Source organism: Bufo gargarizans, chromosome 9, assembly GCF_014858855.1.
Source record: "Bufo gargarizans isolate SCDJY-AF-19 chromosome 9, ASM1485885v1, whole genome shotgun sequence".
NCBI lineage: Eukaryota > Metazoa > Chordata > Amphibia > Anura > Bufonidae > Bufo > Bufo gargarizans.
The window spans coordinates 118,836,448-118,863,498 of NC_058088.1; the positions used below are offsets into that span (position 1 = coordinate 118,836,448).

The 27,051-nt window shown below is 40.9% G+C and overlaps 1 protein-coding gene across 5 annotated transcripts in view; it reads left to right on the top strand.

Annotated features, from left to right (window-relative positions):
- Nucleotides 1–311: 311 nt before the first annotated feature.
- The window catches only part of LOC122946554 (phosphatidylinositol 3,4,5-trisphosphate 5-phosphatase 2B-like), a 109,182-nt gene continuing 82,442 nt past the window's right edge, over nt 312–27,051 (top strand). For all 5 annotated transcript variants that reach the window (XM_044306267.1, XM_044306266.1, XM_044306265.1 and 2 more), the window contains exons 1-2: nt 312–448; nt 9,890–10,055. In XM_044306267.1, coding sequence (XP_044162202.1) covers nt 9,922–10,055 — 134 coding nt within the window. In that variant the 5' untranslated portion in view covers nt 312–448; nt 9,890–9,921. The remainder of the gene's footprint in view (nt 449–9,889; nt 10,056–27,051) is intronic.

Below are 27,051 nucleotides of genomic sequence, written 5' to 3' on the forward strand. Positions count from 1 at the left end.
CACCTCCAGCACAGGGCCTTTATTAAAGAAATGTGCCCCTTTGTGACCATACAAACAGATTCTGTGACAGCTGTGTAGACAACACTGATGATAAAACCCTATGAAATCTCAACTACGGTTTGAAAGTCATGGTGAGGATATATATATATAGAGAGAGAGCTGTATACTGTATATGCATATATACTTCAGGAGACATCTTCACCATTGCTGTGTGTGCTGTCTACCAGTAATCTTCCTCTTGTGTGTCTTTGCCTTGTGCATGGTTAATTAACTCCTTAATCTAAGATCTTACTGCACAGTCTTGTGTTTCAGCTAAAGCCACAGGTCTGTGGGTTCAGAGACGCCTTATGGCTTCCTTCCGACTATCCTCCTTAATACCATGCCTTCACTGTTACACAAGCAGTGGGGTGAGTATATTCGCTATACAGCTATAAACCAATACCAGCAGGTGAGCATTTATCAATTCTCCCGCGTTACATTAGCTGCAGCCATTTATACTCTACAAGCATAGCCAGTGATATGGGTCATGGATTTCTCTGTCTGCATATGTTCTACTGATGTTATATAAATAGGATAAGTTGGCATTAGCTGTGACACTGCAAGGTCTCGTGCCTGCAAATACAAGGAGGGAGCAGAAACTGCAAGCGCTAAGATATGTCCCGTACATGTAATACTGTTTTTTTATTTATTCAACAAACTTTTGGGTCCTTCAGGAGGTGGTCACACTATATTTCTATATATATATGAAGTTCAGTGGTCACTAGGACCGAAGTGTGACTTTTTCTCACCTCACTGACTAATTGTTTTCATAAAACATACATTTTAATGGTTCATTTTAAAATATTTATTTATTTCCACTCTAAATTTAAAATTCCTCAAATATTGGAGAGATGGGAATTATGTATAGTACTGACATACGGACTTATTCCTTATTGGGGTGCCTGATATCTTCTCAGGGCTGTCTCCCTTCTCTTCATGTATCCTACTCCTATCTGTCAGTCTATTTAATATCTCGGCTCTTGTATTACATGTATTACTGGACCTAGATGCGATTACACTGCAGTGCTGCCCTTTATTAAATGCACTGGAATAAGCCTGCATAGTCTGAGCAGTATATCACAGGGGTTGTCTATATTCCATTTCTACTGTACTTTCTGGAGCAATATAGCAGATCTGTATTTATCCAATCAAAGAGGGACATGTAAGAAGAAATACACACAGGGGGATTTGGCTCAGAATTAGGGACTGTCTAGGGGACACTTGGACGGTATTTAGTCTGTACTAAAATATATATTTCAAATACAAATCAAATTTACCATTAAGGCGCATACATGCGACCAGGCAGGCAATTATCCGGAAGAGACTGCTCCTTCCCGACAACCGCCTGCTCGTCAGTGGAGGAAAGAGAAATCTCCTCCACCAAATACACAGCCATTGTTTCTGGGCAGTAGCTCGCTGTTCACACAGCACCATCTGCTGCCCAGAGACAATGATTTAATGTGCTGCATGAAAGATCATCACATAAACGAGGAAATCACTCATACATCGGGTGATCGGCAGCACATTTACACAGGCAGATCATCGGGAACAAACGTTCAAACTAATGTTTGTTCCCGGTAATCTGCCCAACAATTGTATGGTGTAAATCCACCATTACCCTGGGTTCACACCTAAGCGTTCTGAAAGGAGCGCTCTGTATGCGCGATTGTACCGGCGCTTACAATCGCGCATACAGAGACAAGCGAACGCCCATTGTCGCGCGTTCCCGAATATCTATGTACGGGAACGCGCGACAAAACTCCCCAAAAAAGCTCAAGAACTTGTTTGAGCGTCGGGCGTTTTACAGCGCGATCGTATGCGCTGTAAAACTCCCAGGTGAGAACCATTCCCATAGGGAAGCATTGGTTTCTCCTTGTTGAGCGTTTTACAGCGCGTAGGAACGCGCTGTAAAACGCTCAGGTGTAAACTTAGGGTTAGTGTGTTCCTTGTGTTCTGATAATTAGCCGCACCTGGAAACCAGCCTTACACCTAATGCATGATCCTTCTCGCCTACTTCAGATGATGGGATATAATGTATTATTGTACATTTGTTATAAGCAGCAATCCCTTTGATGGATGTATAGCTTTGATGTAGATTACCAGGTTTACAGATGTATTACTATTACTACTTCTTACGGACTGTTAATAAAACTCCAAGAAAACGTGAAATTCTCAAAACTAACAAAGCATAAAAAGAATAATGAACATAAAATAACGGACACAATGATATCAGCTATAAATCACATGCATGAATTGTAGTAATAAAAATAAATATAACATTATAAAATAATATATATATATATATATATATATATATATATAATATATCAAATTAACATAAACATGCCCATGTACCCATGTATGACATAAGAGATATGTTTATCATCTATCACTCTGAGTAATGTAATGGGGACCATGTGTTCATAAAGTGAGGTTTTACGGCTCAGAGAGCATATAAACTGACCTAAGACTAACTCTAAACAGATGTGACATCATTCTTCTGTCCGATCGGGAGTTTCCATATAAGCAGGCAGTGTGCCAAGTTTTCCTAACATAAACTAAGCAAAATCAATGATGAGAACCATGTATTGTATATTTATAGCTCTGTGCATATACTGTATACAGCAGATGTACAGTATTATGGGAACACAGGTTAAATCCCAGTGGATTTACTCTGTCGTCATCCTCCAACCGTACAGGCAGCAGTACCTGGTTCTCAGTTTTATTTTTGAAGCATTACTTAGAAGTAATAGAGTATCTTTGGAGATATAAATGAGGATTGCTTGTAGGGATTTAAAAACTCTCTCTTATTTAGTTCTCCGTGATGATTGCTGATGCTAATCTACCATACATTAGAGGACGTTCACTAAGACCCTGGGTAATGTGTTGACTGTATGTGTGACAAAAGTCCACAGGATCAGACTGTCGCACTAGCAGTAATGTCTAGCCCCCGGCACTCCAGCTGTAGTGAAACTACGACCCCCAGCATGCTCCATTAATTTCTATGGAGTTCTGAGAACAGCCAAGCAAATGTTCATCTTTGGAGTTGTAGTTTTACCACAGCTAGAGTGCCGAAGGTTTGTATCCGAGGTTCCAATATACTGCAGTGCCTATGGAGACTGAATGTACATAACCTTTATGGTATGGACATTAGTGTACCCCCACAGCTAGGAACCACATTTCCACTGAAGGTAAGTATGATAAATTAGAAGCTTTCAGTACAGGTAGCCCAGGAACAAGTGAGAGACGTTTCATTGTCCAGAAGAGACCATTTACGTAGCTTTGGCATTATTATTGGTAATATGTTGAAAAAGGTCTTAAAATAATGGAAATATTTATTTACAAACTACAATTTGGCGTAGTATTAAAAAGCAGGACGTGCTCAACCCCATATGCAGTGGTGCATCTATACTGGGGGGGCAGAGCCTGCACTTGTGGTCCGCTGCTAATGGCAATCCCCAGCAAAAATGCATACAACGGAGGATGCTTGCAGCGGACCACAAGTACCACAATGGACATCCTACACAGGATAGCAAATGTGTGAGTGTGATAAACAGTATATATAATATAACAAAAACAAAGACAGGTGCACTCTGCAGTCTTACTAAGCCCCCAAACTGGTGTTAAAATTGAGAGATTAGCCAACATGTCCTACGTGAGGACATGTCTGAGCCAGAGCACAGCGCCAAGGTTTCTCATGTAGCTCGGGACCTAACGCTAAACCAACCTGGGCCGTGTGGGCAATACCAGGAGCCAGTGGGCGAATTACAGGAGCACAAGGTCCGACTCAAAGCAATCTCCCAGTAACCTCCAGCATGTGACCATGCACACAATGGGAGGAGGCGGAGAGCTCTGAGCCCCACCCAAGACTGGCTGATATAGCCCGGGCCTCACATGTGCACCAGAATGCTGCCTGTCGATGGAAATAAAGGCACAACCAGACTGGGAGTTTCTACACCTCCAAACTACAATATATGTAAATATTTATTTACATATGTACTAATAAACCCCTTGCCACATTTGGATTTTACTGTATGTTAAATTGCAGGTGATTTACCACACTCAGGTGTACAGTTACGTCCATACTGTTAACTGGGGCTGTGACACTATAAAGTGTCACAGCCTCGGAGTCTCTGCTCTCACGGAGAGCAAAGACATGGGAGAAGCCAGCAAGGGCCCAATCAGAGTGGCCCCTTGCCAGTGATTGCTCTGATTGGTTAGTCTCTGCATCCTAACCAATCAGAGCTTAGGCCGTGTAAATGCTGGTTTCAGGCTCTGATCTCCACTCTGGAAATCAGAGTCTGAAACCGCCATTGTCCTCTTTGTGCCCCCTATGTCCCTTGTTCCCCTGGTGCTGGTTGTGCTCCCACATCCCTAATTCCCCCGGTGCCCCTGCTGCTCCCATGCAGTCCCACGTATGTATGCGATGGCCGGCTCAGGAATAGAGCTGTAACATACAGCTGACACTCTGCTTCAACAACCTAAATCGGTGCTGGCACCAATTCCAGCCATTTAACTCTTTAGATGCCATGGTCAGTAGCCACCCATAGCATCTATGGGGTTAACAGAGAAAGGGGGCTCCCTTTCTCCTTCATCAGACTGATGGTTACCATGGCAAACAAAAGCCTTATAAAGTCATCCAGGCTTGCCATATTTCTAAGCCTGACCGACCCTGAGGGTCTTGAAGATCCAACGTGTAAAAAACATATCTAAAAAGAATTACCGTATATTAAATTTAAATTAATTAATTAAAAAAATAAAGTAAATTTCCTTTATCCTTATCTACTCATTTATAATTGATAAAAAAAATTATAAAAAAATAAACTACATGTAATTGGTATCGCCGCGTCTGTGACAACCTGATCTATAAAAGTATAATGATACTAATCCCATAAGGTGAATGCCATTAAAATACAATGACAAAAATTCAGTTTTTGTCACCTCATCAAAATTGAATAAAAAGTGATCAAAAAGTCATATGTATACCAAGTGTATACCTACACTCCCTGGACTTTGTGTGGTTGTCATGGCCCATAACAGGTAGGAACTAGTGTTAGGGACCACTCATAGAGACCTTGACGCGGTGAGTGGCTTATTACGCTTTGGCCAAAATGTACACCAATGCCTTATTCGACATCCAGCATAAAGGCAGGGCAGAGTGCTGGTTGCAGAGTGCGATTGCATTTGTGTTTTTGCGTTTGTATCTGTATTTCGCCATAGCAATCTGCAACTGCATAGGGTTGTGCGGGCTGAATCCCCCGTATACCAAAATGAGTTCAATAAAAACTACAGCCCGTCCCACAAAAAACAATCCCTCACACAGCTACAATGGTGCAAAAATAAAAATGTTATTGATGTTAGTATATGGTGATGCAAAATATAATATATTTTTAATAGAAAAAAGATTTTATGATGAAAAACTAGTAAAACATAAAACTATATAATTTGGTATCAACATAACTATATCAAACCACGGAATAAAATTATCATATCATATGTACTACATGAGGAACCCGATACAAAAAAAAAAAAAAAAACACTGACAGAATAGCAATTTTTGCCTACCTAACCTCCCAAAAAATGGTATAAAATGTGATCCAAAAAATATGTACTCCAAAATGATACCAATAAAAATGACAGGTCAACAAGCCCTCACACAGCTACATTAGTGAAAAAAAATATATATATATGTTATGGATGTTAGTATATGGCAAAGCAAAATATTTATTTTTAATATAAAAGTTATTTTATGCTAAAGAAGTAGTAAAACATGAAAAAAATATAAATTTGGTATTACCATAACCGTGTGAAAGCACAGAATAAAATTATCATATATGAGGAACCCTATAAAAAATTAAGATAAAAAAACACTGACAGAATTGCAATTTTTGCCCACCTCACCTCCCAAACAGTGGTATAAAAAGTGATAAAATAGACATATTAACCCCAATACCAATAAAAACTACAGCTTGTCTTGAAAAAAAAAAGCCCTCACACAGCTTCATTGGTGAAAAAATAAAGAAGTTATGGCCCCTAAAAACAATTTCAGCAAATTTCATGTTAGAAAATCCTGATGCCGCTCCTTCCCTTTTGAACGCTGCAGTGCCCCCAAATAGTAGTTTATGACTACATATGTGTTGCTGTCTTCAGGAAAGAATGCGTAAAAAATTATGGGGTGCATTTTTTGCTGTTATGCCTTGAAAAAATTTGAGGCTAAAGCAACATTTTATTGGAAATAAAATGTAACTTTAAATTTTCAAATCCAAGTGTTTCTAAATTCTACGAAATGCTTGTTGGGTCAAAGCTTTCAATTCATCCCTCGATCAATTCCTTGAGGGGTGTAATTTCCAAAATGGGTCACTTTTTGGGGTTTCCTTTCTAGGGGTACCAGGGTCTCTTCAAATGTGACATAACACCCAAAAACCATTCCAGTGAAACTGCCCTCCAAAAACAATATTGCGTTCTTTTCCTTCTGAGCCCTGCCTTCTGTCCATGAAGAGATTTACGACCACATATGGAATGTTTATGTAAACTGCAAAATCAGGGTAATAAATATTGAGGTTTATTTTGTTGTTAACCTTTGCTGTATTACAGGAAAAATTAACTAAAATTGAAAATCTGCACAAAAAAATAAAATCTTTAGATTTCATTTCCATTTTGCTTTCTTCGGTGTAAAATCAGTTTTGAATAAATTAAGCGGTGTAGTTTCTAAAATGCAGTAATTTTTGGGTGGTTTCTATTATGTAAGTCCTTTAAAGTCACTTTAAGACTGAATTGGTCCTTAAATACAATGACATTTACAAAATGATGCCAACATAGAGTAGACACATGGAGAATGTTAATTAATAACTATTTTACAAGGAATAACTAATTGTCTTAAAATCATACAATTTTTTCTGCAAATTTTGGATTTGATTTATTCATAAAGGTACAACATATCCACTCAAATTCACCATTAACATGAAGTACGATGTGTCGATAGAAAACATTCTTAGAATCACTTGGACCAGTTAAAGCGTTCAAGAATTATTGCAGATAAAGTGACAGAGGTCAGATTTGAAAAACAGGCATTCCACATTTAGTCCAAACTGGCTTTTGCCGTTTTGGATGTAGTTAGAGGACTCTAATGAAGTAAGTAAACTTTACTCTAAGCTTTTATTTCATGTCTGTGTTCAGATGGAAATTTTCCAAGAGGCCTGAATAAAGACCGTCATTAAAAAGTTTTCATTGAAGGCTCAGTAATGTTGTGGTGGGGCTTTAAAGGTATTCTGTCACTTACTGAGCTGTTAACATGACCACATCAGTCATCATGGATTATATTACAATATACTAGTATTACTACTCTGTGTCTTGTGATTTGTCTATAAAATTGCTTTCATTAGTATGCAATGTACCTAAATAGGGAGCCCAAGGGGCTGTCCTGTGCGTTGGAGCACAGCCACACCCCTTCTGCTTGAGCCCAGCACCGCCCCACTGCGACAGTGGGACACGAAAGTTTGGGCAACCTTGTTAATCGTCATGATTTTCCTGTACAAATCGTTGGTTGTTACGATAAAAAAATGTCAGTTAAATATATCATATAGGAGACACACACAGTGATATTTGAGAAGTGAAATGAAGTTTATTGGATTTACAGAAAGTGTGCTATCATTGTTTAAACAAAATTAGGCAGGTGCATAAATTTGGGCACCACAAAAAAGAAATGAAATCAATATTTAGCAGATCCTCATTTTGCAGAAATTACAGCCTCTAAACGCTTCCTGTAGGTTCCAATGAGAGTCTGGATTCTGGTTGAAGGTATTTTGGACCATTCCTCTTTACAAAACATCTTTAGTTCATTCAGGTTTGATGGCTTCCAAGCATGGACAGCTCTCTTTAATCACACCACAGATTTTCAATTCTATTCAGGTCTGGGGACTGAGATGGCCATGAACGTTGTACTTGTTCCTCTGCATAAATGCCTTAGTGGATTTTGAGCAGTGTTTAGGGTCGTTGTCTTGTTGAAAGATCCAGCCCCGGCGCAGCTTCAGCTTTGTCACTGATTCCTGGACATTAGTCTCCAGAATCTGCTGATACTGAGTGGAATCCATGCGTCCCTCAACTTTGACAAGATTCCCAGTCCCTGCACTGGCCACACAGCATGATGGAACCACCACCATATTTTACTGTAGGTAGCAGGTGTTTTTCTTGGAATGCTGTGTTCTTTTTCCTCCATGCCTAACGCCCCTTGTTATGGCCAAATAACTCAATTTTAGTTTCATCAGTCCAAAGCATCTTATTCCAAAATGAAGCTGGCTTGTCCAAATGTGCTTTAGCCCACCTCAAGAGGCACTTTTTGTGCTGTGGGCAGAGAAAAGGCTTCCTCTGCATCACTTTCGCATACAGCCTCTCCTTGTGTAAAGTGCGCTGAATGGTTGAACGATGCACAGTGACTCCATCTGCAGCAAGATGATGTTGTAGGTCTTTGGTGCTGGTCTGTGGGTTGACTCTGACTGTTCTCACCATTCGTCGCTTCTGTCTATCCGAGATTTTTCTTGGTCTGCCACTTCGAGCCTTAACTTGAACTGAGCCTGTGGTCTTCCATTTCCTCAATATGTTCCTAACTGTGGAAACAGACAGCTGACATCTCTGAGACAGCTTTCTGGATCCTTCCCCTAAACCATGATGGTGAACAATCTTTGGCTTCAGGTCATTTGAGAGTTGTTTTGAGACCCCCATGTTGCTACTCTTCAGAGAAAATTAAAAGAGGAAACTTACAATTGACCCCCTTAAATACTCTTTCTCATAATTGGATTCACCTGTGTATGTAGGTCAGGGGTCACTGACCTTACCAAGCCAATTTCAGTTCCAATAATTAGTTCTAAAGGTTTTGGAACCAATAAAATGACAACAGTGCCCAAATTTATGCACCTGCCTAATTTTGTTTAAATAATTATAGCACACTTTCTGTAAATCCCCAAAACTTCATTTCACTTCTCAAATATCCCTGTGTGTGTCTCCTATATGATATATTTAACTGACATTTTTTATCGTAACAACCAACGATTTATACAGGAAAATCATGACGATTAACAAGGTTGCCCAAACTTTCACATCCCACTGTAATTTATTCACTTCTCATCGCCGACCTCATATCCCTGGTGCACCGTAATCTCGCGCATGCGCCGTGGAAAGACCAGTCAGCGCATGCGCAATGTCTTCTGTGAGGCAGATGCCAGATTACGTGGGCGCTGACAGGTCTATCCACAGCTAATGCGCGAGATTACAGCGAACCAGGCATATGAGGTTGGCGATGAGGAGTGAATAAATTAGCAGTGGGGTGGTGCTGGGCTCAAGGAGAAGGGGAGCGGCTGGGCTCCAACGGACAGAGGGACAGCCCCTTGGGCTCCTTATTTAGGTAATTTGCATATTAATAGAAGCGATCTTATAGACAAATTACAAGACACAGGGCAGTAATACTAGTATATTGTAATATAAATCATGAAGACTGGTGTGGTCATGTTAACAGCTCAGTAAGTGAAATCCTGGTGACAGAATCCCTCTATCCAATAAAGTCATACATGATGCTTACTTTGTGACATTTCAGATAAAATTCCTTTTATTTTATAAATTTGTTTGAAAATCAAATTTGGATTAAGATGTTGCATGTAAAATGCTAGAATCTGTAAGATCATTGAAACAATTATCTAGGATATGTAAAAGAAGTGTACAATTAGCATGTTCAATCATATACTATAAGGATAAACATATGTTATCAGCTAATAGGACTGGCCAGCCTGATGTTGCTTTCAGAAATATTAGTTAAGCCTGTATTATAATGCTTTTATACTTTATTTTATTTATATTTTAGAACTTTTAGTAATTTTAAAGCACACCAAGAGCATGTGTGAATGTTGGTACCATGCTGAATTAAGTCAAGCCTATGCAGAGCAGCTATTGATACGAGACGGACGCGATGGAGCCTTTCTTGTGCGCCAGAGTGAATCTGTCAGTGGAGCATTTGCCATCTGCCTTATGTGAGTGACCACCTGCGTTGTACAGACCTTGCTATATTTCTTCTGTGTTCTAATGAGGGTCCATTCACACGTCCGCAAATGGGTCAGCATCCGTTCCGCAATATATTGGGAACGGGTGCGGGCCCATTCATTCTCAATGGGGCAGAACGGGATGCGGAGAGCACACTATGTGCTCTCCGCATATGCATTTCCGGAGCGCGACCCTGAAGTTCCAGGCTTTGGCCCGAACTTCCGGTCTGCGGCTCAGCAAAAAAAAATAGAACATGTCCTATTCTTGTTCTTGTGCAAGAATAAGCAGTTCTATGGGGGGTGCCGGCTGGGTGTATAGCGGATCTGCAATTTGCGGATCCGCAATACACCACGGACATGTGAATGGACCCTATAAGGAATAAGGTTATCAGGGTTGAACTGACTCACCAAAGAATCAGAGGACCTGACAGATTCTGACAAAATAAAATGGTCCGTATAGTTTAGCAATCCACCTGATGCTGGGCTAATTTCAAGGGGTTCTCCAGCTTGGGGGGACACATGAGCCAATGACTGTCAGCAATGACAGATAGGTCACCCCCGCCTATGCCATAAGTTTACAAGCATGGACTAGAATGTAATGAATGCAGTTTTGGACCATAAAACCTGAAACTGTTTAGGTGGGAGGGGGTAAGTATGCTTCTCTCCACAAGTCCTGGAAGAGAAGACCTCTCTTCTGGGTGTAGGGCTGACGTAATCAGCGCAGGCGCACTGAGGAAGGAGCGGCCGTCCTTCTCTCAGAGCGCCTGTGCCGAATGACGACCGGTACGGCGCAGGTGCAGGATTTGAGGCTGCAGGCAGGGCCAGCGAGAGAAGGAGAGCGCTAGCTGGCCCTGTCAATCAAGTGGAGGAGGGGCGTTTTTTCAAACAGGGGATGCGGCGGCTACCAGCAAGTCTGCCCAACTTGCTGGTAGTGAAGAAATTTACATATAATAAAAGTATGTTTTTTACTGTAATTATTGCACAGCCCGAGGTAAGAGGGGCATATATGGAATCTGCTTACATTAACAAATATAATAAGTCAAAAACTGAAAATTGGAGGTTGGGGGGTGACCTAAGCCCTTTAAGTTTTTTTTAGACCTCTGTCTACCATTAATACAATAATGAAAAATACATATACACTTGTTCTTTGTAACCACATGGTCAGTCCTTAGAATATTTTCTTCCTGTAGTCCAATTTACCACAGGTCAACACTGTAGTCTACAACTAGATCTAGAGCACAGAACAGTCCCAAAGTAAATTCTCAAAGGTGTTACATTTGGAAAATTCACATTTACTTTGCAATTCGTTCATTTTTCTTTAATGAGACACAAACTATAAATGTCATGATATAAACTAAACATAAAATCAATTACGTATTTTGTAGCCATTAGCTGCAGCACTATAACTAACCCCAAAGGACCTCCCTGTTCCCAGGTTAGTCAGCTGACAATATTGATACCGGACTCCATTTTCAATGGTCTTACCATATCAAAGTGTGTATCCTACCACTGTCTACTTCATTCTTCAATATTACTACAAATGGTTGTACCACCATAAACGGTACTGGCATCACGACAAATACCACCAAGGGACCCAGCCGCCACAAGCACCCTAAACACCACTGCCATCAAGGGCACCTCAACCTCCATCTAGGCTGGTGCTTCCCTACCACAGAGTGTGCCCCGGAGGATTTCGTGCTGTCTTCCTCAACACTGTGCTGCCAGCCCAGGGAGGCTTTCTGCTAAAGAGTGAGTAAACCGATGAACTGTATTACTATTGGCCCCTCATCGGCCCACCGTGCACCTCACGTGTAGCCCCTGCGGTTCTAGCACGCCACACTAACATCCCTGTTAGCGAATCTACGATACGTAAAACACTAGACAAGAATGGAGTTCATGGGAGGATACCACAGAGGAAGCCACTGCTGTCCAAAAAAAAACATTGCTGCACGTTTACAGTTTGCACAAGAGCACCTGGATGTTCCACAGCAGTACTGGCAAAATATTCTGTGGACAGATGAAACCAAAGCTGAGTTGTTTGGAAGAAACGCACAGCACTATGTGTGGAGAAAAAGAGGCACAGCACACCAACATCAAAACCTCATCCCAACTGTGAAGTATGGTGGTGGGGGCATCATGGTTTGGGGCTGGTTTGCTGCGTCAGCTGGTGGACAGATGGCCTTAAGCAAGCCTGGACGGATTGCTTAAGGCCATCTGTCCACCAGCTGAAGCTCAACAGAAGATGGGTGTTGCAACAGGACAACGACCCAAAGCATAGAAGTAAATCAACAACAGAATGGCTTAAACAGAAGAAAATGCGCCTTCTGGAGTGCCCCAGTCAGAGTCCTGACCTCAACCCGATTGAGATGCTGTGGCATGACCTTAAGAAAGCGATTCACACCAGACATCCCAAGAATATTGCTGAACTGAAACAGTTCTGTAAAGAGGAATGGTCAAGAATTACTCCTGACTGTTGTGCACCTCTGATCTGCAACCACAGGAAACTTTTGGTCGAAGTTATTGCTGCCAAAGGAGGTTCAACCAGTTATTAAATTCAAGGGTTCACATACTTTTTCCACCTGCACTGTGAATGTTTACATGGTGTGTTCAATAAAAACATGGTAACATTTAATTCTTTGTGTGTTATTAGTTTAAGCCAGGCATCCTCAAACTGCGGCCCTCCAGCTGTTGCAAAACTACAACTCCCAGCATGCCCGAACAGCCTACAGGTATCTGCCTACAGCAGGGCATTGTGGGAGTTGTAGTTTTACAACAGCTGGAGGGCCGGAGTTTGAGGATGCCTGGTTTAAGCAGACTGTGATTGTCTATTGTTGTGACTTAGGCCTAGTTCACACGATCGTTTTTTTTGCGAGTGTACGGGCCGTTTTTTTGTGTTCCGTATACGGTCCGTATACGGAACCATTCATTTTAATGGTTCTGCAAAAAAACGTAATGTACTCCATATGCATTCCGTTTCCGTATTTCCGCTTTTCCGTTCTGTTGAAAGATAGAACATGTCCTATTATTGCCCGCAAATCACGTTCCGTGGCTCCATTCAAGTCAATTGGTCCGCAAAAAAAACAGAACACATACGGAAATGCATCCGTATGTCTTCCGTATCCGTTCCGTTTTTGCTGAACCATCTATTGAAACTTTTATGCCCAGCCCAATTTTTTCTATGTAATTACTGTATACTGTATATGCCATACGGAAAAAACGAAACGTAAAAATGGAACAGAAATGGAAACACAACGGAAACAAAAGAACGAAAAACGGATCCGTGAAAAACAGACCGCAAAACACTGAAAAAGCCATACGGTCGTGTGAACTAGGCCTTAGATGAAGATCAGATCACATTTTATGACCAATTTGTGCAGAAATCCATATCATTCCAAAGACTTTTTCTTGCGACTGTATGTATAATACCCAGCACGTGTGTAACTGAAAAAAAATAGGCAAAAAGAATGTGTTGTGTGATTGAGAGACCAGCAGTTTTATGTGATAATCATATATTTTTTTTCTTGATGCATAAAAAATGTGGGGGCATTAGATGAAATGGTTATATTTGCTAGACAACAGCGTTTAACTATAAAGACCTCTATGCTTTACTTACAATGTATGAAAATGGTCGTTATAAAATTAACCTGGCTAACTGCATTAATCTCCACTGGAAAAGTATATAACAGAGTAGATAACCTTTTAGAGTGAATGCCTATAATGTAATTAATTTCTGATATAGAGGTTAGATCATTGGTCAAATGTGTCAACATGCGGAGAGATATCTGATATAATAATTCCCATGCAATTATTTTCATATCTAGTCTACTTGGCTTATGTGGAAGTACAATTGTGCTCATGTTTGTTTTTTGACAGCCACACTCTCGCAGTGAGAAAAGCACTTTATTTAATAAAATCACAAATACCGGTTAATGCAGACCTGCTGAGCACAGCTCTGTGATATGTAGGTACAGATGATTTGGATCCGGATTTCAAAATAAAAAGCAGAGTTAGGGGCTATTTACAGATAGGCAGAAACAGATTCTGGATGTATATGGAGGCCTTCACACACAGCAGATTTTGTTCCAGACTGAAAATGAAGTTGTTTTGGCAGAAATTACATGGATTTTCTGTAATTCCCATTCAAATTAATAGAAATAATTTTCAGTTGCAGAAATGTTCTGCAACAAAAGCTGCCACGTCGGAAGGCACTGTTATACATTCAGAATAGTCTCTAATTCCTAACCGAACTCTAGGAGAGAGGGTGAGAGTCCTGATTACTCCACCCACACACAGTGATTGACAGCTCAGTGTTTGTAAACAAGGTTGTCAATCACTGTGGGTGGGTGGAGTAACCAGGACTCTCACTGTCTCTTCTGGGAGTCCTGTAAACCTACAATATATACATATATATATATATATATATATATATATATATATATATATCACAAAGTTGTTTTTCTTCTTCATATTCTGTATTTATTTGCATAGTGGATATTATAGAAAAAAAATTAAACAAACTATGGCAGAATTGCTTTTTTTTGGCTTTCTAATCAAAACACTACCATATATGTACCCAAAAATGATGCCTTAAAATTTTACCACTAGGGGGGGTGTGACCATTTGAATCCTTCTTCTATTGAGGCTATTAACAAGAACCTGATTGATGGCCAGCTTACCAGCGTGCTTCTGTGGTACAGACATTTCTATTTGGAGAAAGTGCTATGATCACGCTGCATAACATGGCTAGTGCCTTCTCCACACGGCGCACTTTAAACTCCACAGTCACATCAGATCGGACATCCACCTGCCCACAATCCAGCCCGTAAAGTGACAATCGGACACATCTCAGAAACCACTGCAGTCAAGGTAGGGAGAGTGCTTGTGCATGGACCTAGGACTATTCACAGCCTTACTGGGATCAATTAGATTCTAGTGTCATTTGTAGTACTCACCTGCTGGAGAGTTTCTCTACTTAAACATCGACAGTACTGTTTTACCTGCTACCTTACCCCAACATCTCAAGCTCAGCTCCTGCTCTTACGTAAACCATAAGGGACAACTGCTGACGCCTCATCACTACCACAGTGTCCCCAAACTAATAGAGCTGAGCGCTACTGTATATATTTCACAACACCGTCTGCTTGATACCAGGTAATACAAGGAATAAGACTATCTTCTTAATAATAACACCACAGATTCCCACTACAGCTAAAGTCCAAACGACCCTTTTCGAATCACTGAGGAGAATTCTATCAAGAAGTAATGGATATTGCATCAACTTGCTATCACTATTTTATATTCCTCACAATTTGACCTTCTGTTGTCCCTGGTCTACTGATGCCACCTGGTGGGTGTTCAGAGGTCCTACCTACCAACTGGAAGAGTATGCAGTCTCCTGAACACCCCCTTGAGGAGCAAAGTAAAATCCAAGAAACACCACAATTGAACCACTCCAGTGTCAGATCCACATTATTTTTCTGAGCAGGACAACTTATTAGGATATTTGGCCTTTCCATATATGTAAGCCCATGATCTATACCAAATGGCCACCAAATATGTCATATAGCATCTCAACGTGCTTACTTCTGCTTACTATGGTTAAATATGGCAACACAACTAAATACATTAGTGGTATCCAGATACAACTAGGGACGCAACTAGAGAAAATCACATAAAGCTCTATGATGAGTGGCAAATTACCTCTCTCCACCATACTCACCTTCTCAGGATAATTCTGGTGAAGAACACGGTGATATAGATGATGTACTCATTAACAAGACCTCCCTATATTTCCGTGTCTTCTACAAAGAGTATTGATAAAAGCTCTTGAGCCTCTCTGTAAAGACCTCACTGAGATCAACCAAGACATATGCCATAACGGAGCGTGAGTAGAGCGTGTTGGAAAGCTTAACATTTTAGGTCCTTTTTTTCTCTATCTTGAAGACCAGGATAATAGGGGTTGTCACAACAACCTCCATCTTAGAGTTGTTCAGGAAGTGGTCCTGCCCAAATCCATCACAGATTTCATCAAGAGACTATTTGCTCATATACTTGGAAATAACTTTTCAGATCAAATTATGCTTTTCCATCCTGCAAAGTCCGGCAAAAAAAAAAAAAAGTGTATGTTAACGTATACATTTTCTTTTACAGTGAAACTCTCTGGGGACGGGTGCCACTGTATGGCACTGTATGTATCTGTCTGAGGCATCGATTAAAGTGTACATGTTTTTGTATATGTTAAACGTATGACAAAAAGTGATGTAAATTTTGCCTTAGATGGCTTTTCCCTTTTGGCCTAATGGTAACAGTGGATGGAATATACACAATTCACTCCCACAATGATCTGGGTGACCTTCTCAAACAATTACAATGCATTTGGAAAGTCTTCACACCCTTTCACTTTTTGAACACTCTGTTATGCTGAGGCCTTGTGCTAAAATGACTTTTGCCATTGGAAGAGAGTTGGAAATCCCCCATATACACGAGATGATTGGCTGTTCCTGATAATATTAGCTGTTCCTCCCATATTCAACTAATATGTATGGCCAGTTTCAACAGACAGATCATTCCAAGAGCTTGTTTGATTTTTTCAAGAATCGTCTAAGTAAGACATTTCGTAGATAGCAACAGAAATAATGCCAACAAGTTCCATTACCAAATGTTTTGGATATATTGGCAACCTGGCCCTAGATTGGCATTCATCCTACATTGCATTAAGAAAGTCTTCAGACCCTTCCCCTTTTTCACATTTTGTTATGTTGTGGCATAGTGCTACAATAACCAAAAAAATCAGTTTCCCCATCAGTCTGCACTTAATACCCTATAATAAGAAAGTGAAATGAGAATTTTAGAATTTTTTGCAAAATGTATTCAAAAGAAAAAACTAAATTTCACATGGACATAAGTATTCGGATCCTTTGATACTACACTTGGAATTTAGCTCTGGTGGCCTCCCATTTCTGTTGATCACCTCTGAGATGTTTCTATACCTGTGGTAAATTCAATTGATTAGACATGATTTGGAAAGACAGATGTCTGTCTATGTAAGATCTTTTAGCTGACAATGCATATGAGAGCAAAAACCAAGCCATGGGGAGGAAAGAATTGCCTGTAAAGCTTACAGATAGGATTGTCTGTAAGAAGGGTATTAAAACATTTCTGCTAAACTGAAAGTTGCCAAGAGTGCATCGGCCTCCATAATTCTTAGATGGAAGAAATTTGGAACAACCAGGACTCTTCCTACAGCAGCCCCCCAACTAAGTAATCAAGGAAATAGGACCTTGTTAAGAGGGATGGCCAAGAAACTAATGGTCACTCTGGCTGAGCTCAAGATTCTGTGTGCAGAAGGCCAACCATCCCTGCAGCATTTCACCAATCTGAACTTTATGGCAGAGTGGTCAGGAAGAAGCCTGTCCTCAGTAAAGGAGATACATGAAAGCCTGCCTAGAGTTGCAAAAAAAAGGACTCTCAGACTGTGAGAAACAAGATGGTGTGGTCTGATGAAACCAATAACTTTTTGGCCTCAAGCGTCATGTCTGGAGTAAACCAGGCACTGTTTATCACCTGCGGATTACCATCCCTACAGTGAAGCATGGTGTTGGCAGCATCATGCTGTGGGCCATCTTTTTCAATGGCTGGGACAGCATACTGGTCAGGGTTGAGGGAAAGCTGAATGGAGCAAATTACAAAGATATTCTTAATCAAAACCTGATTCAGGGTTCTCTGAACCAGACTGGGCCAAACAGTTTGCCCTCCAACATGACAATGATTCTACGCACAACACAGGAGTGGCTGTAATCACTGCCAAAAGTACTTTAACTTTAAGTACCCGGTAAAAGGTCCAGCCTTCTTGTGCACATAGCAAAGAGCTTTCTTTATTTGTTCTTGCTTAACTCATTAAGGATGACCTTAAGCCACATGTATAAGAAGCACCTACTGACCACACCCAACTCACCACTTTGCTCCAGCCAGAGTATTAACCCCACACACACAGCAGGGAGACACTACTTAAAGGGGTATTGCACACACAGGCAAAAGGCAACAGGTTGCTGCAGACAACAGCATGCATGGCCAGCAATTCACGGCGCACACAGAAAAACCCGTGACACTGCCACAACATGCCAAAACAGCAACATGTTGCCACCGGCATCAGCAAGCGTGGCAACAGTGTCACGGCGTACATCATAGGCCGTGACAAAGACCCCCACGATCATATATTGATGACCTCTCCAGAGGATAGTTCATCGGTAAAAATATCTCAGAAACCCTTTTAATACCTTTATTTTACATTCCCCTAACTATTCTCAATCTGCCAAAACAGCCTTAGGGTATGGCCACACAGTAAGGTTTCTGCATGCAAAATCAGGCATGGATCATAAAAGGAGTATATAAGATAAATCACCCCCCAACTGTGTGTGACATAAAGTAAATACTAATAATAATAATAATAATAATTAGCTTAAATTACCATTCAGTGTGACCCTTGTCCCTGACTTTCTTTGCAAAGACGTGTTGTAGAAATATTAATAGTTGTAATCAGCTCGCATCAAAGTTTGTGTAAGGAAAAAGGTAAATCCCTTTTCCCTCAACCGCAGTCAGAGACAGACCCAGGTGCTACCATCTTGATTGAATTCTTGCTGAGCACTCCCCCCGCCCTGCTCAGTCTGTGTCTTTTATTTACTCACAAAAGGTGTAAAAGGGGCTGGCCCAAGACGAGGTTACAGGAAGTGATGACATAGGAAGACAAGACGCCATCATTTAGAATAACCTAGCCAGCTAACAAACACATGTATACTATAAGCTACCATTACCAATGGAGCTAATTTTATCCAGCCTTGCTCAGTGATCAATGCCAGATAAAGTTACTATGACCCTGATGCATGTTTATTTACAGTACAACGTCATTATCTCCAGCGGCTGATCAGGCGCACTAGAGACAACAAACGCACGTTCCTAACATATATTGTTCTCTTAACAAATGCATCCACGCCAAGCCAATAATTCCACGTCAAGCCAATAAATCCACGTCAAGCCAATAAATCCACGTCAAGCCAATAAATCCACGGAAAGCCAATAAATCTGCATCTTGCGCGGGGGACCTAGCCGGCGTCCATACATCAGCCAACAAAACACTGCTCTGCTGAACACATCAGTCTCCCCCGGCCCACAGCCCAGTGCTTAGCACATGGACCATTCGCCGACGGAGACCTCTGCTCCCAGCAGCTGTGACAGGACATACACGGGAAGATATCCACTCCAATAGTTTACCCTGACACTGAGAGACATGATGACAATACACAATATATTAAATACACATCCTAATAAAATTTCCACTACAGACGCTCAAGTTGTGGTTCATATGAGGTGACTTTTTGTTGGACACAGGCTTCAGAATGGTCACTAGTAAGCCTGTTTCGTGAGGGGCAGAGGATAGCATTCATATGGGAGAAGATCTGCTCACATAAATATGTTGACCCAAAGACTGCCAGCATTGCAAATACAATTTTCTTCAAACAGTCAAATTTCTGTGGAAGTGATTTCCAACACATGAAAAGGGACTGTGCATTCTCTCTGGATGTTTCAAGTGATGTCCGCAGATCACAGAACTTAATTGTCCCTAAAGATGAGCTCTGGAAGTCAATCAGTTGCATTTCCAAATTGTCGATGCCCAAATGGGCCAAATGGTTCTTATCTGCCGACACATTCTATGTTTCTATCCATTCAAAAACTGACAGGTCTATGTCTGTCCCATTAAACTTGTCTGGAGATCTGAGAAAAGAAAACATTGGCCCATATCTCGGAAAATCTTGGAATCTCCTGGAAAATTCGGACTCACGCTCTTTCATGTACATGGAAATGTTAGCTGTGTTGACTGAATGATGAGAAGAAAGCTCTCTCAAGTGTTTGAAGTAGCAAGATGCCCCCTTTTCTGTATCCTCCACATAAACTTTAAGTTTGGACGTGAATGCCTTCCAAATTTCAAACAGCCCCATGATACTCTGTCCAGCTCCCGGCACGCAGACTTTGAGATCATTTAAGTGTGATATATCTGCCAGAAACATAAGTTTCTCAAGCCACATGAAATCCTCCAGCTCTGGGTAATGCTGCTTCTTCTCAGCAAGAAAGGCTCTAATTGCATCATTGCAGGTCACAAAACTCTCCAGCACTCTTCCACTACTGAGCCACCTGACATTGGAATGAAGCGGGACATCTTTGTATGCACATTCCATTTTTTCAACCAGCGCTTGTAATTGCCTATAAGTCAAGGCAGAGCGAGCTCGCAGAAAATTCTCAATTTTCACAACTGTTGCCATCACAGTATTAAGATCAGTATTTGACATCTTTGCACAGAGATTCTCCTGGTGTATAATGCAGTGGAATTTTAGAACAGGGTGCCCAATTTTGTCCTCAATTAATCTGGCAAATCCTTTTTGTTTTCCCACCATTGCGGGGGCGCCATCAGTGGTGATTGCAAAGATTCAAAATGTTCAGCAAAGGTTTTAGCCAAGTCATCATTGCCACATCGTTGTGCCATAGATTGGTTTCAAACAGCACAGCTCCTCTTTTACTCCAGCAGAATCACAGGATCTGGCCACAATTGCCAAACAAGGCAGATCATTAATGTCCACGCTTTCATCCAGCACAGTGCAGTCTTTTAAACCAGTCGCTTGCTGTTCCCTAATGTTTTTGCCATATCAGTGATCCGGCTCTCAATAGTTCTTGCTGAATTGGGTAGGTCTTTAATCCTAGACATGATAGTGTTCTTAGTAACATAGTAACATAGGGCCAGATTTATCATTAGCTCAAGTCAGAATAATGGAGTGAAAAAGTCGCAAATTTTTGTCCAATTACTTAAACTGCGCAAAATTTTGCGAATTTTATTGGCTCTGCCCTATGCTCGCCAGTTTTCTGAAAGTGGACGTGTTTTCTTATGTAAATGAATCTCTAGACAGATTGACTATTGCGACTATTTTAAAAGTAGCAAAAAGTCTAAAAAAAATGCGCTATTTCACTCCAATGAGGACCATGCTTATCTTATGTGACTTTTTAATAGAACATGCAACTTTTTCATAAAGACGTGCGACTTTTGTAAAGCTGCTTACTGACGGATAAACTGCTACCATCAAACCACATTTATTACAGTCTTAAAGGGCCGATCATAAATCTGACTTGGCTAAAACTGACTTTAGCCATATGTGAAAGTGTAGTGAGCTGTCAGAGTCATGATAAATCTGGTCCATAGTATATAAGGCCGAAAAAGACATTTGTCCATCCAGTTCAGCCTGTTATCTTGCAAGTTGATCCAGAGGAAGGCAAAAAAAAAAAAAAAATGCCGACTCCAATCAGGCAATCAGAATAATTGCCTGGATCAACGACCCCTCTCTAGTAGCTATAGCCTGTAATATTATTACACTCCAGAAATACATCCAGGCCCCTCTTGAATTCCTTTATTGTACTCACCATCACCACCTCCTCAGGCAGAGAGTTCCATAGTCTCACTGCTCTTACCGTAAAGAATCCTCTTCTATGTTTGTGTACAAACCTTCTTTCCTCCAGACGCAGAGGATGTCCCCTCGTCACAGTCACAGTCCTGGGGATAAATAGCTGATGGGAGAGATCTCTGTACTGACCCCTGATATATTTATACATATTAATTATATCTCCCCTCAATCGTCTTTTTGATAATCTTTCAGGGTACTGTAGTCCCCCCATTCCAGTTATTACTATAGTTGCCCTCTTCTGAACTGTCTCCAGCTCTGCCTTGTTCACAGGAGCCCAGAACTGTACACAGTACTCTAAGTGTGGTCTGACTAATGATTTGTAAAATGGTAGCACTATGTTCTCATCACGGGCATCTATGTCCCTTTCATGCAACTCATTATCTTATTAGCTTTGGCAGCAGCTGCCTGACACTGGATTTTGCAGCTTAGTTTTCTGTTCACTAAAATTCCTAGGTCCTTTTCCATGTCAGTGTTTTAACCTTTAGTATGTACTGGTGACTTGCATTATTCCTACCCATGTGCATAACCTTACATTTGTCAGTGTTAAACCTCATCTGCCACTTCTCTGCCCAAGCCTCTAATCTATCCAGATCCCTCTGTAGTAGTATACTGTCCTCTTCCGTGTTAATTACTTTACACAGTTTAGTGTCATCTGCAAATTTTTTTATTTTACTGTGCAAGCCTTCTACAAGATCATTAATAAATATATTGAAGAGAATATGGCCCAATACTGACCCCTGAGGTACCCCACTAGTGACACAATCTGAGTGTGTACCGTTAAAAACCACCCCCTGTTTTCTATCCCTCAGCCAGTTACTTACCCACATACAGATGTTTTCTCCCAGTCCAAGCATTCTCATTTTATATACTGACGGTACAGTGCGGTACAGTGTCAAATACTTTGGAGAAGTCCAGATATATGACATCCATTGATTCGCCGCTGTCAAGTCTAGAACTTACCTCCTCATAGAAACTGATTACATTAGTTTGACATGACCGATCCTTCATGAAGCCATGCTGATATGGCGTTATTTGTTTATTTTCATATACAGTACAGACCAAACGTTTGGATACACCTTCTCATTCAGAGTTTTCTTTATTTTCATGACTATGAAAATTGTAGATTCACACTGAAGACATCAAAACTATGAATTAACACATGTGGAATTATATACATAACAAAAAAGTGTGAAACAACTGAAAATATGTCATATTCTAGGTCAGGGGTGCACAACCTGTGGCCCGCGGGCCGCATGCGGCCCCCAGAGTCATGGTTTGCGGCCCCCGCACTGCTGGGCAGAAACACAGCTGATCCTGCAATAAGCTGTGTTTCTGCACAGAGCGCCGCACAGCAGATGGATCACAGGTTTTGCTCCTTCACTGTAGCAGACGCGGAAAGGGTTCCTGGCTATTAGTGAGAGTGGGGAAGCCGAGGAGAAGACAGAAGCGCTTTATTAGCGCTTCTGCATTCTCCTCTATGAGCGCTCTGCAGTGTGGACCCGGCGATCACGTGATCGCTGGGTGTCTCGGGAACAGAGGAGCGCTGCCCTGGTACAAAGCCCCCGCAGCAGGCTTGTTTCTCTGTAACTGGGGCTCCAAAGGGAGATAAATTATGTGGTAAAAATATATATATAAAAAAAAGGTTAAAAAATGATTACATTTTTTTTAAAACTAAATAAAAATATTATAAAATATAAATAAAAGAAAAGAGAACTAAAATATTATGTGGCACAAAAAAATTGAAAATGATTTAAAAAAATTAAAAATAAAATACAATAAAAAGTAAAAAGTGCTAAATAAAAGAGTGTTCACTGTCCCACAACAGTCTTTTTATGACCTTTTTGGGGACATATTATATGGCAAAAATATATTTTAAAAAATTATAAAAAAAATAAAATAAAATTATAAAAAAATACGATAAAATATTAATAAAATTCAAATAGAAGTAAAAAATAAAAAGTTAAAAGTAAAAAGTGCAAAATTTAAAAAAGTGACAGTGTCGCCCAAGGTCTTTTTTTTATGACCTCTTGGGGGACATATTATGGAGCAGAAATATATTAAGTTAAAAGAAATATAATACATAAAAAAAAACAACCACACCAATCAAAACCATCACTATAACCGCCCCATTCACGTGAAACTTTTCATATTATATAACAAAATGGCCTACACAAAATAGGAAACTAATTATAATAATTTATTTTGGTGTCAGTTTGCATATTTAAAGAAATAGGAGCTATAGTTTTAAAAAATATATACTTTTTAAAAACGTTTTATACAGTTTCCCCCAAATAAAAATTGTTGCAAAAATTATTTTGGTAGTCCAACAAATAAGATAGTTACAACCATTTGAACCACCACGTGCGCTAAATGACAAAAAAGTGTCTGGTCATTAAGGCCTTTTCGGACCTGGTCATTCAAGCGTTAACCAATAGGCGCCTTCCCCACTAGCAAGGTAAAGTGCTTACTGGTTACTGCAGGGCGCCTATAACTGGATTGGCAGGAGATGGTAATAACCAGTGAGCTCCATCCTCTGCAGTGAAGGAAAGCACTGATTTATGAATGGGAGGCAGGATGGAAGGAAATGTCGCAATTTTTCTGTAATTTTTTTTTCTTTTTTCAAGTTTCTGCAGCATAGCCTCTGAAATAGAAGATTCAGAATTACCTGCTCCACTCCGCTCTGGTCCTCTGCGCTGCCTCCGCTGCCTCCATCTTCCGGTTCCTGCTCTGTTTACACCTGGCAGTGCATGGCCATGGTCACTTGCACGGCTCCAGTCAATGACTGGCTTCAGAAGTGACATGCTGCTTGTGGCCACATCACCGCATAAGCCAGTCATTGGCTGGAGTGGTGTATGACTATGTCCATGCACTGCCAGGTGTAAACAGCGGGGGGCAGTGCGAAGGACCGGAGCGGTGGGGAGCAGGTAAGTATAACTCTTCTGTTTCAGGGGCTATGCTGCAACACGATATTGGGACAATTACTGGGAACAAGTGTTCATAGGAGCGCTCATATCTTATATCTGGCCAGTATAATAGTGCAGTTGATTAGTCAATAAACAAGGAATTGCTAATTTGTCGGCTGATTTGCATATTTTATCAGGATGAAAGATGTACGATTATCTGCAGCACATCACCCTGTGTAATCTAAATGAAGGCGGAATGACTGTGGCAGCGATCACTCCTCCCCAGTCACTTTGCACTGGCTTGTGTAATAGGCAGATGAGCACCAATCAATATTTTTTTTTATTTGCGGCCCCTTGAAATAGAGCGATGTGACAAAGCGGCCCCAAGACCAAAAAATGTTGTGCACCCCTGTTCTAGGTTCTTTAAAGTAGCCACCTTTTGCTTTGATTACTGCTTTGCACACTCTTGGCATTCTCTTGATGAGCTTCAAGAGGTAGTCACCTGAAATGGTCTTCCAACAGTTTTGAAGGAGTTCCCAGAGATGCTTAGCACTTGTTGGTCCTTTTGTCTTCACTCTGCGGTTCAGCTCACCCCAAACCATCCCAATTGGGTTCAGGTCCGGTGACTGTGGAGGCCAGGTCATCTGGCACAGCACCCCATCACTCTCCTTCATGGTCAAATAGCCCTTACACAGCCTGGAGGTGTGTTTGGGGTCATTGTCCTGTTGAAAAATAAATGATGGTCCAACTAAACGCACACTGGATAGAATAGCATGCCGCTGCAAGATGCTGTGATAGCCATGCTGGTTCAGTATGCCTTCAATTTTGAATAAATCCCCAACAGTGTCACCAGCAAAGCACCCCGACATCATCACACCTCCTCCTCCATGCTTCACGGTGGGAACCAGGCATGTAGAGTCTATCAGTTCACCTTTTCTGCGTCGCACAAAGACACGATGGTTGGAACCAAAGATCTCAAATTTGGACTCATCAGACCAAAGCACAGATTTCCATTGGTCTAATGTCCATTCCTTGTGTTCTTTAGCCCAAACAAGTCTCTTCTGCTTGTTGCCTGTCCTTAGCAGTGGTTTCCTAGCAGATATTCTACCATGAAGGCCTGATTCACACAGTCTCCTCTTAACAGTTGTTCTAGAGATGTGTCTGCTGCTAGAACTCTGTGTGGCATTAACCTGGTCTCTAATCTGGTGACTCGGATGAACTTATCCTCCGCAGCAGAGGTGACTCTTGGTCTTCCTTTCCTGGGGTGGTCGGCATGTGAGCCAGTTTCTTTGTAGCGCTTGATGGTTTTTGTGACTGCACTTGGGGACACTTTCAAAGTTTTCCCAATTTTTCGGACTGACTTACCTTAATTTCTTAAAGTAATAATGGCCACTAATTTTTCTTTACTTAGCTGCTTTTTACTTGCCATAATACAAATTATAACAGTCTATTCAGTAGGACTATCAGCTGTGTATACACCTGACTTTTCCACAACGCAACTGATGGTCCCAACCCCATTTATAAGGCAAGAAATCCCACTTATTAAACCTGACAGGGCACACCTGTGAAGTGAAAGCCATTTCAGGTGACTACCTCTTGAAGCTCATCAAGAGAATGCCAAGAGTTTGCAAAGCAGTAATCAAAGCAAAAAGTGGCTACTTTGAAGAACCTAGAATATGACATATTTTCAGTTGTTTCACACTTTTTTGTTATGTATATAATTCCACATGTGTTAATTCATAGTTTTGATGCCTTCAGTGTGAATCTACAATTTTCATAGTCATGAAAATAAAGAAAAATCTTTGAATGAGAAGGTGTGTCCAAACTTTTGGTCTGTACTGTATAAATATATTTTTACTCTTTCTTTCTTTATTCATCTTAACCAGCGTTTACAAAATTAAGAACAGGATACATACACTCCCAACCAACCAATTCCCTTCCCCTCAAAATGCCGCCGTAACCGGGAGGAGAAAAAATAAAAAATTATGTAAAAACTAAATAAAAATAAAACTTTTCAGTTGTTCTTTCACCCATTCCATGCTGCCTAGATCCTGAGCCATTTATCATATGTACCTCTCTGCCTATACAAAATAGCTTCTTAATATCTAATTTTATCGACTAATTTCTGCTACTGATTGACATGAGAACGGGCCACAAACATCACCCTAATCAATAAACGCTTCTCTGGCTTCTGGCAATTTAGAGCAGAAAGATCCCCAAGGATCCACAATTGAGGCTGGCGAGGGAGCTCCATCTGCAGTCGCCACACCAGAAATTCATGTATTCCTCCCCAGTAACCATCTAAAAGAGGGCAATCCCAAAACAGATGAAGATAGTCTGAATCGGGACTCCCACAACGCATGCAGTTGGAGCTATCTTGTAATCCACGCCTCTGAAGCCAGAGCGGTGTTACATATATCTTATGCAGAATATTAAACTGAACAACTATGTGATTAAAACTTAAAGAAACCAAACCCATATTCTTCAGAGCACTTTCCCAAGCCTCACAAGATGGGTTAGGATAAGTAAGTCTCCAGGACTTTTGTCCAGGCGAGAGACAATTGAAAAACCGTGCCCTAAAAA